This window comes from Ictidomys tridecemlineatus, chromosome 12, assembly GCF_052094955.1.
Source record: "Ictidomys tridecemlineatus isolate mIctTri1 chromosome 12, mIctTri1.hap1, whole genome shotgun sequence".
Lineage (NCBI taxonomy): Eukaryota > Metazoa > Chordata > Mammalia > Rodentia > Sciuridae > Ictidomys > Ictidomys tridecemlineatus.
Genome location: NC_135488.1, coordinates 105,554,401 through 105,568,025, shown reverse-complemented (window position 1 = coordinate 105,568,025; position 13,625 = coordinate 105,554,401). Strand labels below are relative to the sequence as shown.

The following is a 13,625-nucleotide window of genomic DNA, read 5'->3' as shown; positions in this document are numbered from 1 at the left end:
TAAATATTTTGCCCTTTTAAAATTGGGTTCTCTTCTTATTACTGAGTTGTAAAAGTTCTTTATATACTTTAGACATAGGTTCTAGGTTACCTCTGTGTTTTGCAAGTATTTCCTGTCTGTGACTTGATTTTTAATTTTTTTAAAAAGTGTCTTTTGAAGATATTGATTTTTTTCCTTTGATAGTTTTATTTTTGTGTGTGTCTTGTTTGAGAAATATTTTCCAAAACAAAGTAATTAAGATTTTCTTGTATCTTCTACAAGTTTTATATATTTAGTTCTTAAAACTGTGATCCATTTTGAATTTTTTTTAATATGTGGCCAGATTTTTAGTTTTTTGTTGTGTGGCAAACTTTTACAGCATTAAAATTGCTTAAAATCTTTGTTGTAAGTCACTTTATTGTTTATTGATTTTATATTTTCAGATCTTATTTCTATATTCTCTGATCTGTTCCTGTGAAGTATGTTTTCATACCCATGTCACAATATAGTACTCAAGTGAGTGTCTTGAGCCCAATATCTTTATAATTAGTCTTAAGATCAGGTAGTGCAAATCCTCCAATTTTGTTCTTTTTCAGAGGTTTTCTTTTTAAATTAATCCGTTTAGGCTGTTTTATTGCTTTGCATTTCCAAACAAGATTTAGAATCAAAATTTCAATTTCTGCTAAGAAACATCTCAGAATTTTGTTTGGGATTCTGTCAGTTCTATAGATGGATTTAGGGACAATTAATACTTTAACAGTACTGAATCTCTCCATTAGTTTAGGCTATCTTTAGTTTCTCTTGGCAGTGTTTTGTGGGTTTTCTTCTATTTTCTTCAGTAAATTCTTCCGGCATTCATCCTCCTATTCATAAGGGCAGATCACCAACTGTGGGATTACTGTATCGAAGAGTGAGCCTTAATCTGACTGGTGTTCTTTTAAGAAGAGGGAAATTAGGACGTAGACAGTAAGGGAGGATGCTATGTGAAGTGAGGAAGCAGAGGTTAGACTAACATACTTGCAACCCAAGGAATGATAAGGATTGCCAGCTATCACCAGAAGTAAAGTAAAAGTCATGGAACAGATTCTTCCTCAAGGTCTTATGATTTAATAGTTGCTGTAAGTTTATGGGACAAATAAAACAGTTTATCTTCCTGCTTGGAAACTGTGAGCTTTCATTCTCCTTCTGTTTTCTGCTAATTCTGTGGGTGAACGAGGGATTAATCATTATTTTTTACTTATGTTCCTCTTAGTGGTAATATGGAACATTTTTAAATGCTAAGAATATTTTTTGTATTTATTTCATGTTAGTATTTTCAGTCTGTCATTTATCTGTTCGTGTGATATTCTTTTCTCCATTGGAATTTTAAGGTAAGTGTGTCTGCCACTGTTCATCATTTCCTTTATGGCTTTTAGGCTTCTGTCTTAAGATCATCTACCTTATTCTGAAGTGTTTCAAATGTTTTTCTAAATTTCCCTTAACTTTATAATATTTTGAAAAGAGTTTTGTTTCAGGTTTTTTTTTTTTTTAACCATCAAAAGAAATGAATGCATGGTTACTTATAGAGAAGTCTGGGAAGCAGAAAAATCTGAAAGAAGGAAACATTATTTCCATTTTCAAAATATTCCTTGAGAAAAGAAGTCCATGTGTATATTTTAATTTTTTTTAAATTTGAACTATTTAAAACATGTAGAAATATACACAAAATAATGCAACATAAATCCATGAACATCCAGGATTAATGGATATTGTTATTTTGTCATATTTACTTTAGTTCTGTGAGTTGAGTATGCATATTTTATACATTTTACTTAATCTTATCATGCAGTATATCAAAATATATAACTGGTATGTCATATGAACATATGTAATTTTGTATTTTTTTTATTCACGTTACTTTTTTTCTGATATGAAATTACACATATAGCTTTAGTTTATTTAAGGTATTATATGTAATTATTTACTGCCCTGCCAAGGAACAATAATTAGTTTCCAGGTTCTTACTTTTATAAACAGTGATATAAGGAATATCTTTGTACATTTGTAGGGAAGTTTAATGGGTTGACTTATGTCCCCTGAATATTTAGGTTGTAGTCTGGACTGAGCTAATTGTGAATGTGACTTTATTTGAAAATAGAATCTTTATAGATATAATCAAAGAGTGAGCCTTAATCTGACTAGTGTTCTTTTAAGAAGAGGGAAATTAGGACGTAGACACTAAGGGAGAATGACATGTGAAGTGAGGAAGCAGAGATTAGACTAACATACTTGCAACCCAAGGAATGGAAGGATTGCCAGCTATCATCAGAAGCAAGGTAAAAGTCATGGAACAGATTCTTCCTCAAGCCTTCACAAGAAACCAACCCCACTGACACCTTTATATCAGAATTTGACTTCCAGAACTAGAAGAAAGTAGATTTCTCCTGTTGAACCCACCCAAATTCTGATATTTTGTTATGGCAGAACTACGATACTAATTCAGGGAGGCATCCAGAAATATAAGTAAAGGGTCTTTAACTTCATGAGGTATTTCCAATACAAGTATCATGAGGTGTTATAAAATTATTTTCTAGGATGGATGTTCTCCTACCAGCAATATACTGAAATTTCTACTCTACATTGTCTTTGTTAGCACCCAGTGTGATCAGATTTAACCCATTAGATAGGTAAATATTGTTATCTCTTTTTAAAATTTATTTTTTCCTGATAACCATAGAGTTAACAGATTTTTAAATGAATTATAATTTCAATTTTTTGTGTTTTTCTATTAGCTTATTTTTTATTTTTGCATTGATTAATAGTTGCTTGTTGTATCTGGACATAAGTCCTATAGCCATTCATTCAAGAATATTCAGTAAGTGCCTACTATGTGAAAGAGTTAATTTTAGGAGTTGGCTATAGGCAATAAACATATCAGACAAACATTTTTGTTTTCATAGAGAATTTGTTCAAATAAGTGGGAAGATACATAAACCATCAATAGAATAAGTAATCAATTTTATAGTTCATTACAGAGGCTTTCATAAAGTTCAATTGATTATAAGAAGAATTTGACTAAAACAATATTTTGAAAAATAACTAAATTGGTTTATATAATGCCCATGCCATGAAATTTACCCACTTACAGTGAAAAATGGGTAAATTCAATGGTTTTAAATTTATCCACAAAGTTGTCCATCACCATCAGTGTCTAATGTAGGATATTTCCATCATCTTCAATAGAAACTGAGTTCTCATTAACCAACACTGTGTATTCCACGTAATTTCTGATACTAGTAGTCTACTTTGTATCTCTGTGGATATACCATTTTTTGACATTTTACTTAAATTAAGTTATAAATCATATATGCAGCCTTTTGTATATGTTTTCTTTCACTTAGCTTAATGTTTTTAAGATTTACCCCTGTTGTGACATTCCTCTGTATTACACCTTTCTAAAAGGCTAGATCATATTCCATTGTATGGCTATACCATTGTGTTTATCCATTCATCATTTGACAGATGCTTTCACTTTGAGTTATTAAATAATGCTGCTATGAAATTCTTGGGGAGGTTTTTGTGTAGACATATGTTTTCACTTTTCTTGGGTTTATATATGAGAGTAAACTTATTGTTTAACTTTTTATGGAATCACCAAATGTTTCCCAAAGTGGCTGTACCATTTTATAATTCCTCTAATAATGTAGAGAGTTTTGATTTCTCCATATCCTTGACAATACTTGTAGTTGTTCATTTTCTTTAATACAGCCAGCATTTATTAATGAGAACAAACAGTTTTTAATATGCTTATTGGCCATTCATATCTTTTTTTTTCAGAAACGTCTAGTCAAAATCATTTGCCCATTTAAAAATTGTATTATGTGTCTTTTTATTGTTGACTTTAAGAGATCCTTATACACTTTGTGGATCAAGTCACTTATCATATGTGATTTGTAAATATGTTTTTCCATTTTGTGGGTTGTTGTTTTTCCTTATTTAATTTTTAGTTGTAGATGGACACAATACCTTTAATTAATTAATTAGTTAATTATTTTTTATGTGGTGCTGAAATTTGAACCCAGTGCCTCACATGTGCTAGGCAAGCACTCCACCACTGAGCTACAACTCCAGACCCTGTTTTAGTTTCTTAATGGTTTCCTTGGAATACAAAACTTTTTATTTCTGATTGTCCAAATTATCTTTTTAGTTACTTATGTTTTTGGAATCATAACTCAGAAGCCACACCATGGCCTAGTTGGGTCATGAAGGCTTATTACTAAGAAATTTATAGTTTTAGTTCTTACAGGTAGGTGTTTGATCCAGTTTGAGTTAATTTATGTATATTGTAAGAGGTTGGGGTCCAACCTCATTCTTTTGCATGTAAATGTACAGTTGTTCCAAGACCATTTACTGAAAATATTATTCTTTGCTCATGTACTGTCTTGGTACCTTGTAAATGTTTGCCTTTTTCATTGGGTTAACATTGGCACTCATGATACAGAAGCAATCATAGGTAAAACTACTGTCATCTCACTGCAAATCAAGTAGGAGCACTAAACTGTGTTGGTAGTTGTATTTTTCACTACCAAACAGTTGCAGTAAACAAACCAACAAAAGTATCAATTTCTTAACAGTGTTCTTAAGCAGTAAAAATGTTACAAGTTCACCCTTGAAGACATGTCTGTTAGTATTTCATGTGATGAAATGGAAAGTATTCATAAAACACTTGTACTGATACTGAACTGTACTGATTAACTCTAGGAAAAGCTGTTGATATAATGATGAATAGAAATACCATTTTTACTTCTAAGAAATACTAAAACTAGAGTTACTCAGGTTCGAATATTTTGCTGGGTGAAACAGGCTGTTACTTTAAGTAAACAACTGGTTTTGAAAAATGTTTTCTTTCTTAAAAATATTTATGTCAACGTTTTAGTGGGTTTATTGATATTTTTAAATGAATTACTGAGTAATATTTTTTAAAATTTCAGGGTTTAGTTCTACTGTGGTAAATGTTGAGATAAGCCACATAAATGAAAGCAATTTGAGGTCCTTAATAATTTTTCAGAGTATAAAAATGTCCCGAGACCAAAGATTTGAGAACCACTGGTTTAATAGAACTTTTTTTTTTGATGTTTTAAATAATAAAGGTTTAAGAAGGTATTTTGTGTCAAAAAGTTTTTTTTTCTTATTCTAATTACAGTCTTGGGTGTTTTGCCTATTGTCCATTTATTCTTAGAAACTCCAGAGTCAAGTAAGCATGGCCAGGAATTTCTGTGGCTGATACCATGTTGAGTATGACACCAAATTAATTACCTAGGAGGAAATAAAAGCCATAGCGAGTACTCAGATGTCCCTAAATCGTATTCCTTTTTCTAGATTGCCTGTGTTCTATTGCAGTTTATAAACTTGGTTCTTAAATCCTAGAAAGCACTTCTGTTTTGTTATTTGATCTTTTTTCTAAGATATCATTTATACTTTAATAAGATTTTATATTCCTGTCCAGCATGCTTCTTTTTCTCCTTTTAACCTTTTCCCCTAAGTTTTTGGGTGTTATATCAAATTTTTCTTTTATTTATCTTTATTTTGGGTTCACTTTCTTAATTGTGGTTTTAAATTTCTTGTGAGTGTGTGTAGATTTTCCTAATCTCAGTTGTTATGTCTTCATGACTACTATGTCTGATAAAAATGCATTATCCATTTTTGATGATTTTGAGAACAGGAATCAGATTTCTGGAAAGAAATTATTTTCTGTTTCAATTCACTTATTCCTGGGGGTGGGGAGAAATTTCCAAGGTTTCTTTTAAGTGGATCCTCTCACTTTTTTTATTTTTAAGTTTCAGTGCTTTTATCCTCATAGATAGAAATTGATATGTGCCAACTGTTAACTTGCTCAAGGAAGAGTTGAACTGTCTTCTCTTATAGGTTCTTGTTCTTGAGTTAATTTGGGAAATATTTTATACCTTACTATTTTTAGATCCCCCAAATCTGGAGCTTAGCTATTGTAGAGAGACTTTGCTTGTATGCTTAAAATGTCTTCCTCTTTCCCCCTGTTGTGGCCAGCCATTACAGTGACAAGACCTGAATATACCTAACCTGTTTCAGTGTCTTTCTGTGCTTCGCTTCCCTTAATGGTGTCTAGGTCTCAGTCTGTTGCCCTCAAATCAAAAAAGAATCCTGGGGTTTCCTAATGGTTCTAATAGGGTCCAAATATTGCTAATTAACATAGCATGGAGTGTGCCCTCACTGGTTCATCATCTTCCCTTGCTTCTTGCACTCACTCTTTTGGAATACAGGTTGTTGGAAGGAGTCTACAGAAGGGAAAGTCTTTTCTCAAAGGAGGTGGAGGAGGTCTCTACTGAGAATTATTTGGTACTTTCTGTCATACCACATCTAATATCTAATAGAAATTTGTTAAGTTTTCTGAGAAATAAAGATTGCTCTTTTCTGTTTTCCAGCGATGACACATATTTTTCCTGTTTTTCTCAGGGGGAGGTACAAGGGATTGAGTACAGAGGTACTTTACCATTGAAGTATATCCCCAGGGTCTTGCTAAATTGCTGAGGGTCTTTAAAAATTGTTGAGACTGACTTTGAACTTTCAGTCCTCTTTTCTCGGCCTTCTGAGTCACTGGGATTACAGGTGTGCACTATTGTATCTGACTCCTCCTTATTTTTTATTTTGATTTCTTGTTATTTCAGTGGATTTTTTTAAAAATGTAGGAGGTAGTGGACTGTTATATTTTGTTTATCTGACTAATATCTTATCTGGTATAATTTTTGCCAGCATGTTTAATTTGATGAAATACGGGCATAGAATTATTTTTAAGACATATTTATATATCAAATTTATGTAAGGCTTATTGTATTTAATTTGGAAGTTATCTGTTTAGAAGCTAATTTGTACTTATTTGATTTCTAGAAAATGGATTCTACATCTCTGTTCCCGACATTTTTAGATGTGGATCTGACAGTATCACATATTGAATGTCTTCCCAAGAATATTCTGGTGAAATTTCAAGGCAGAAATAATAGTGAATGTGAGTTTGACTACCATATATTACAGAGGGAAATACAACATATTCCAAAAGTAAAAAATAATGTAAACATTGATGAACTTTGTTTGGTAGAAGAAAGAGCAACAGGAGAATGGCAGAGAGGAAGAGTTGTAGACAAGAAAAATGAACTGTACACGGTACTCCTCATAGATCGTGGAGAAGAGCTAAGAGTTGATAGTATGCATGTTGCTTCAGCCTGTGATAATTTATTTGATCTACCACCACGCGTAGTATTTGGAATTTTTGCCAATATACTTCCACTTGGGGAAAAATGGTCTCCTAAGGCTTTGAATTATTTCAAGTCATTAGTAGGAATACAACTGAAAGGTTATGTGCAAGCTATTTTGCCTTTGCAAATGATTCTTCTTGAAGTGCCAAAAGTTATATCCCAGGCTCTTGAATTACAATTAGGGAGATTTATTGATGGAGATTCATTTCGTCTTATTGTGGAAATGTTAAAAGAATTCCCTCAACAAATGCCAGATTTATTACAACATAAAGAATCTGAATTACCATTAAGTAATAATGATACTTTACTTGATGTTCAACATATTCTGGATAATTTGCAGCCATCTTTGTCAGTAGGAAGTTTTGAAAGTGTAAAGGTATCATCAGCATTGAGCCCAAGTAAGTTTTATTGTCAATTAATTAAATGGATTCCAGAGCTAGAAAACCTGACAGTATGTATGACTTTGCATTATGATATTATCAGTCAAGAAACTAGCCCCACTTGTGATAATTTTGGACTACTTTGTGTTGCCAAAAGGAGAAATGGACAGTGGCATAGAGGAATTCTTCAACAACTCTTGCCCAATAATCAAGTAAAAATTTGGTTTATGGATTACGGCAGTAGTGAGGCTATACCCTCAATTCACGTAAAGAAGCTGAAACAGGATTTTATTTTAGTACCATTATTTTCATTTCCATGTTCTCTGACATATTTACATAGTCCAGATAGAGATGCGAGAAAACTTCAACTGAGTGTATTTAAACAAGCTTTATTAGGACAAATAGTATATGCACACATTGATTGCTTCAATAAGGATGAGCATTTGTATTATGTAACATTACAAGCTCAAGAGTCTACAATTAATTCTAAATGTCTGCTGAAGACTGTAGACACACAAATATTTTGTCCAGTGTCTGATCCAGAAATCTCTAATACTTTGAGTGAGACAAGTACTTCTGATGTAAACAGCTTTGCAACTGAAGGTTTTATTGGAAATACTGAACAGTCAGTACACTGTCTAAATAAAAGAGACATTTTAAAAGTAGGTTTTCCTATTAAAACTGTAGAAATGGAGATGGAGGCTGCCTATGTAGCTTTTGTAGCATATGTATTAAACCCATCAAATTTTTGGGTGCGCACCAATGCCCATCAGAATGAATTTCAAGATATAATGAAAAATATAAACAAATTTTATGATTTGTGTGAAAACGATGAACTAATTCTAAGAAATCCTGAACCTGGATTATTTTGTTGTGCTAGATACAGCAAGGACAGATGTTTTTACAGAGCTGTCATAACTGAAATTAATGGTTATGAGATTAATGTTTATTTTTTGGATTATGGAAATACTGATTCCATACCATTTTTTGATGTAAAAATTTTGCTTCCAGAATTTTGTGAGTTGCCTGCCTTAGCCATGTGCTGTTCACTTGCACATATATTTCCAGTTGAAGATTTATGGGTAAAGGCAGCAATTGATTATTTTAAAAAAATTGTTTTAAACAAAGAAATTTTGCTTCAAGTTATAGCAAAAAAAGATGACAAGTACACTGTAAATATTCAGAGTATCGAAGCCTCAGAAAATATTGATGTTGTCTCTCTTATGTTACAAGCTGGATATGCAGAATATTGGGAAGTAGAACCTGAATGTTTTCCAAAATCTGTAAGTGAATATTCTGTTTTAAATTTAAAATCTAATAACAAAGTTAATATACAGAAAGTCGTGTCTGCCCTTCTTGAAGGACCTAAGTCTAAAAAGCACCAATCAAATAAGCTGGAAGAAAATTGCTCACCTTTGTCTGAGTCACCAACTGTTAATTTCTCAGAATTAAAAAATTTTTTCACCTTGTCTGTGGCACCTGGGTCATCATGGACATATAAGGAATATATGTTTAAACCAGGAACAGTTCTTGAAGTTCAATGCTCTTATTATTATGGCCCAGGTGATTTTTCATGCCAACTACAATGTAAGTTAGAAGACCTAAAATTACTGATGGAACAAATACAGAATTATTATAGCATTCATTCTGATCCTTATCAGATTGGTCAGATTGCTTGTGTTGCTAAGTATTCCAAAGATAGGAAGTGGTATAGAGCTGCTGTTTTGACACATGTATCAAAAAAAGAAGTTGATGTAATATTTGTTGACTATGGTTACCAAGAAAGAGTTTTAATTAAAGATCTTTGTGCAATTAATCCACATTTTCTTTTTTTAGAAGGTCAAGCCTTCAGATGTTGTCTTAACTGTTTAGTTGAACCCATTAGTTGTAAATTATTTAGTTGGACAAGAGAAACATCCAGAGACTTTGGAAATTTTATTACTTCATCTAAAGGATTATTGACTTGTATTATCTATGCTTTAGTTCTTAAACATCCAAACTGTTTATGTAATTTAGTGGATTTAAGATCCTCATTTACTAGTGCAAAAGAATTTATTAATTGTGGCTCTGCACAATATAGCATGTTATCAAAGCCACTTTCATCCTCAGTTAGTCTTTACAGTTTCTATTATTCTTCCTTTAACATAAAAATTGGAAGTGAAGAAGAAGTGTATATATCTCATATATACAGTCCCCAAAAGTTTTATTGCCAGCTTAGTAGAAATGATAAAGATCTGGAGATGCTAGAAACAAAAATTACAGAGATGATTAGCCTCAAAAATTGTCCAAAATATGATTCTAATAAAATGAGGTTGTGCATATGTAAATATGTGGAAGATGGTCTCTCATATAGAGCTTTAGCAAAGCGAACAGATTCATCATCTGACTTTCTAGTTTATTTTGTGGATTTTGGAAATAAGCAGTTAGTAGAAGAAAACATGTTGAGGGCCATTTCAAGTCAGTTTCCAGAGTTGCTATTTATACCTATGCAAGCTATTAAGTGTTTTCTATCAGATCTTAGAGACATAGATATTCCAGCAGAAATCAATAGCTGGTTTGAAAACAATTTCTTGGGAAAACCACTGAAGGCAGTAATATTGTCCAGGGAGTCAGATGGCCAGCTTGGTATAGAATTATATGATGGGTATCAACATATAAATCAGAAAATTAAAATGTTGCTTCATGCCTATGGAAAAAAACATTCTGACCAAGCACAACATGGGGAAAAGACTCATAAATTAAGTGAGAGTAAGAGGCTTGCTGCTTCTCTGAAAAGCAAAATAGAAAAAAACTATCACCATAATGTGAAAAGTAAAAGTAGTCTAGTAACATATTCTGAAAACAAAACAGATAAATTAGTGCATCCTAAAAGTATATATGCCAGGCTTTTGAAACCATCAGTTTGTTACAAAATTGAACCTGTGTCTAAAAACAAAGTAAAGAAGTCATTGAATGATGGACTTAAAAATAAAAGTGTAAAAAATGTCCCTGGATCTGCACATATTCTTGATGAAAGTGATGTGGGCCAAAAATCGGTAAAGGTTATATCTCAGTCATTTATTGGTGGGTTAGCTCAAACAGCCTCACAAAACCCACATAACCTTATTAGACCACAGACCAAAGACCTTCCTCAACCCCAAATTTCCTTGAATGCTCAAGTAAAAGGGTATGTATCTAATATCAGTAATCCAGCAAGTTTTCATATTCAGCTTGCGGAGAGTGAAAATATAATCATTAGACTTGCAGATGCTCTAAATGAAAGAAAAGAAAACAGAGTGAAAAAGCAAAATTCAGTTAAACTGCTGGTGGGAGATCTTGTCGTTGCAGAGTACTCTGGTGACAGTGCCATTTACAGAGCAGTAATTAAGAAAATTTTGCCAGATAATTCTTTTGAAGTAGAATTTATAGATTATGGCAATACTGCAATAGTAAGCACATCTAAAATTTATGAACTTAAGAAGGAATTCTTAACTATTCCTCCACTAGGAATCCATTCTTTTCTTAGTGGAGTAAAATGGAATGAGCCCAATGAGATATGGGACAGCAAAACTGTGGATTATTTTGCTTCAAGAGTAAATAACAAAACAGTTTCTTGTGAATTTTTGAAAAAGCATGACCAGAAATGGGAAGTAAATATAATCTGTGATGACAAATGTGTCATTAATGAACTACTGAAATGGACAGCATGTTCAAAACTACAGAAGACAATATTGCAAATGCCTCCTGTTGTCTCTCAGAAGGTGAGCCTTGGTGTTGAAAATGAATTGAAAAAAGGAAGATCCAGTGAATCTGAAAGTTCTGTGAGCCTTCAGCCTTCCTACCAAGAGCTGGTGAAAATTCCTTTTGAGGAGTTAAAACCCGGTCAGCTTGAAAAAGCTGAAATACTTTATGTTTCAAAGAGTGGAAGATTTTATGTGAAGTTGTCCAAAAATAAAAAAATCTTATCAGATTTAACATTATTAATTGCTAAAGAAGAACAAAACCCCTCTTTCTTATCAATGGAAAATGTTGAAAAAGGTTTAGAATGCCTGGCAAAATCTAAAAAAACTTTAAAGTGGTACCGATCAAAAGTAGAGAAAAAGTGTATTGATGGGAAAGTGCTTGTTTTTTTAGTAGATCATGGTAGATGTGAAGTAGTGCCTTTAAATAATACCAAGGGGCTTAGTGGTGAAATCAGAAATATTCCACAACAAGCTGTGCCTTGTAAATGGATTTGGTTTGAAAATTCTAGGAACAAACCATTTGAGTCCATTGTGTGTTTATTTGCTCATTTGGAAATAAATGTTCTCTTCCTGAAATATTTAGACTCTGCTTGGGAAGTAGAAATTTTGGTCGATGGCATGTTACTTTTGGAATATTTAAATTTCAATATGGATCAGGTTGAAGAAAACAAACTTCAATCTTCAGGAATAATTTTCAACATGGAATCTCAGACTCTTATGTCATCATGTGCAATAAGATCCTTTACTTGGGCACAACTCCAAAATGGTCGACAGTATTCTGGTATTGCCACTGCTGTTTCTGATCCTTCAGACTTCTGTGTTCAGTTGGAGGATTTCTTTGACACAATGAAATATATTTTTATGTTGCTTTCTGATCTACCTGAAACCTTACAAACATTGCCTCAAGAGCTCATAATTCCTGGTTCTAGTTGTTTATTCAAATATGAGTTGGAAGATCAATGGAATAGAGTAGAAATTTCTGAAGTCCATGATAGGTCTTTACATCTTGTGTTCATTGACTATGGATTTTCTCTTTATATAACTTATTCAGACATAATAAATCTTAAAGTTGTTCCTGAGGAACTTCTGAATTTGCCAAGGCTGAGTTATCCATGTATCTTACATGGCATCTTACCTATTACAGGGAAACATTGGAATGAAGAAGTCAAAAGTTTTTTTCAAGATTTTCTAAGCAAACCAGGCTTAGTTTTTCAGTTTAGGGAATGCGATTTTGAAACAAAACTGAAAGTAGATGTCTTTCATGAGAAAAACAGTTTGGCAGATATATTAGTTGCATCTGGTCTTGCAATGTATTCTAAGGATTCAGCTCATCTTGATGCAATTACGACTACTGGATCTACTAAAATCCAATATAAATTACAGAATAAGCCTTTTTGTGCATTGTTAGATCAAAATTGTTTCAGAAAAGAACATATAAATTGTACGTGTGCTGAGAACCAAAAGCTGAAAAAGCAGAAACCTATAAAAAGGAAAGATGTCTATAAGAGCCTCTTAAGGAAAATACATATTAGGAAAAAATTGGCTTCTAAAAATTTAACACTGAGAAATAAAGTTGGTAGTGGAAAACATAATCCCCAAAGTACCACTATGTTTGATACATGTGCAGCAACTTCATTTTGGGAAGTGCCTGATTGTTTGAAAAATAATACCAACTGGATTGAAAGTGTTTTTGAAAAACTACCATCTGAAGAAGTACAAGAAAATAACACATTGGATTTAAGGATAGGAGTAAAAGCATTGCAAGTTAATGAAAAAATTACATCAGAAAATTTACAGGGTAAGTAGCCATTTTTTTTTATAAGTAGATTCTTTAGACTCTGTTTTTGATTCTTTAAGTTCGCATGTGCTGAAATAACCCAAATTGAAAATATCAAATTGCAAGGAAACAATTGAAAATATGAGTAAATTGATATACTGGGTATAATAATTTGTATTATAAAATGTTTCAATATTTTCACCTTTTTGAATGGTGAACTTTTCAGAATATAATGAAAGTTGAGGATTTTAACCACACTAGCATGACATTTACAAATTATTTCAAGGGTTTCACAAAACTCCCAAGATCCCTACATTTCAGGTTGATAAATCATGCTATTGTTAGGGAACTTCCCAGGCTGATTTTGAAGAACCAAATTTCTGTTATGTAAGATGAATTTTATCTTCCAAGTTTCCTTGAGTGTGCTTCAGGGATGTTGCTAAACACTTAAAATATATAGAGTAAACCAACTCTAGCATATTTTCTCTTAAACTTTTTAGAT

At 32.4% G+C, this 13,625-nt stretch overlaps 1 protein-coding gene across 1 annotated transcript in view; it reads left to right on the top strand.

Annotated features, from left to right (window-relative positions):
* The window catches only part of Tdrd15 (tudor domain containing 15), a 57,101-nt gene that overhangs the window by 14,591 nt on the left and 28,885 nt on the right, over positions 1-13,625 (top strand). Inside the window, exon 3 of the mRNA XM_078029613.1 lies at positions 6,880-13,144. Coding sequence (XP_077885739.1) covers positions 6,880-13,144 — 6,265 coding nt within the window. The remainder of the gene's footprint in view (positions 1-6,879; positions 13,145-13,625) is intronic.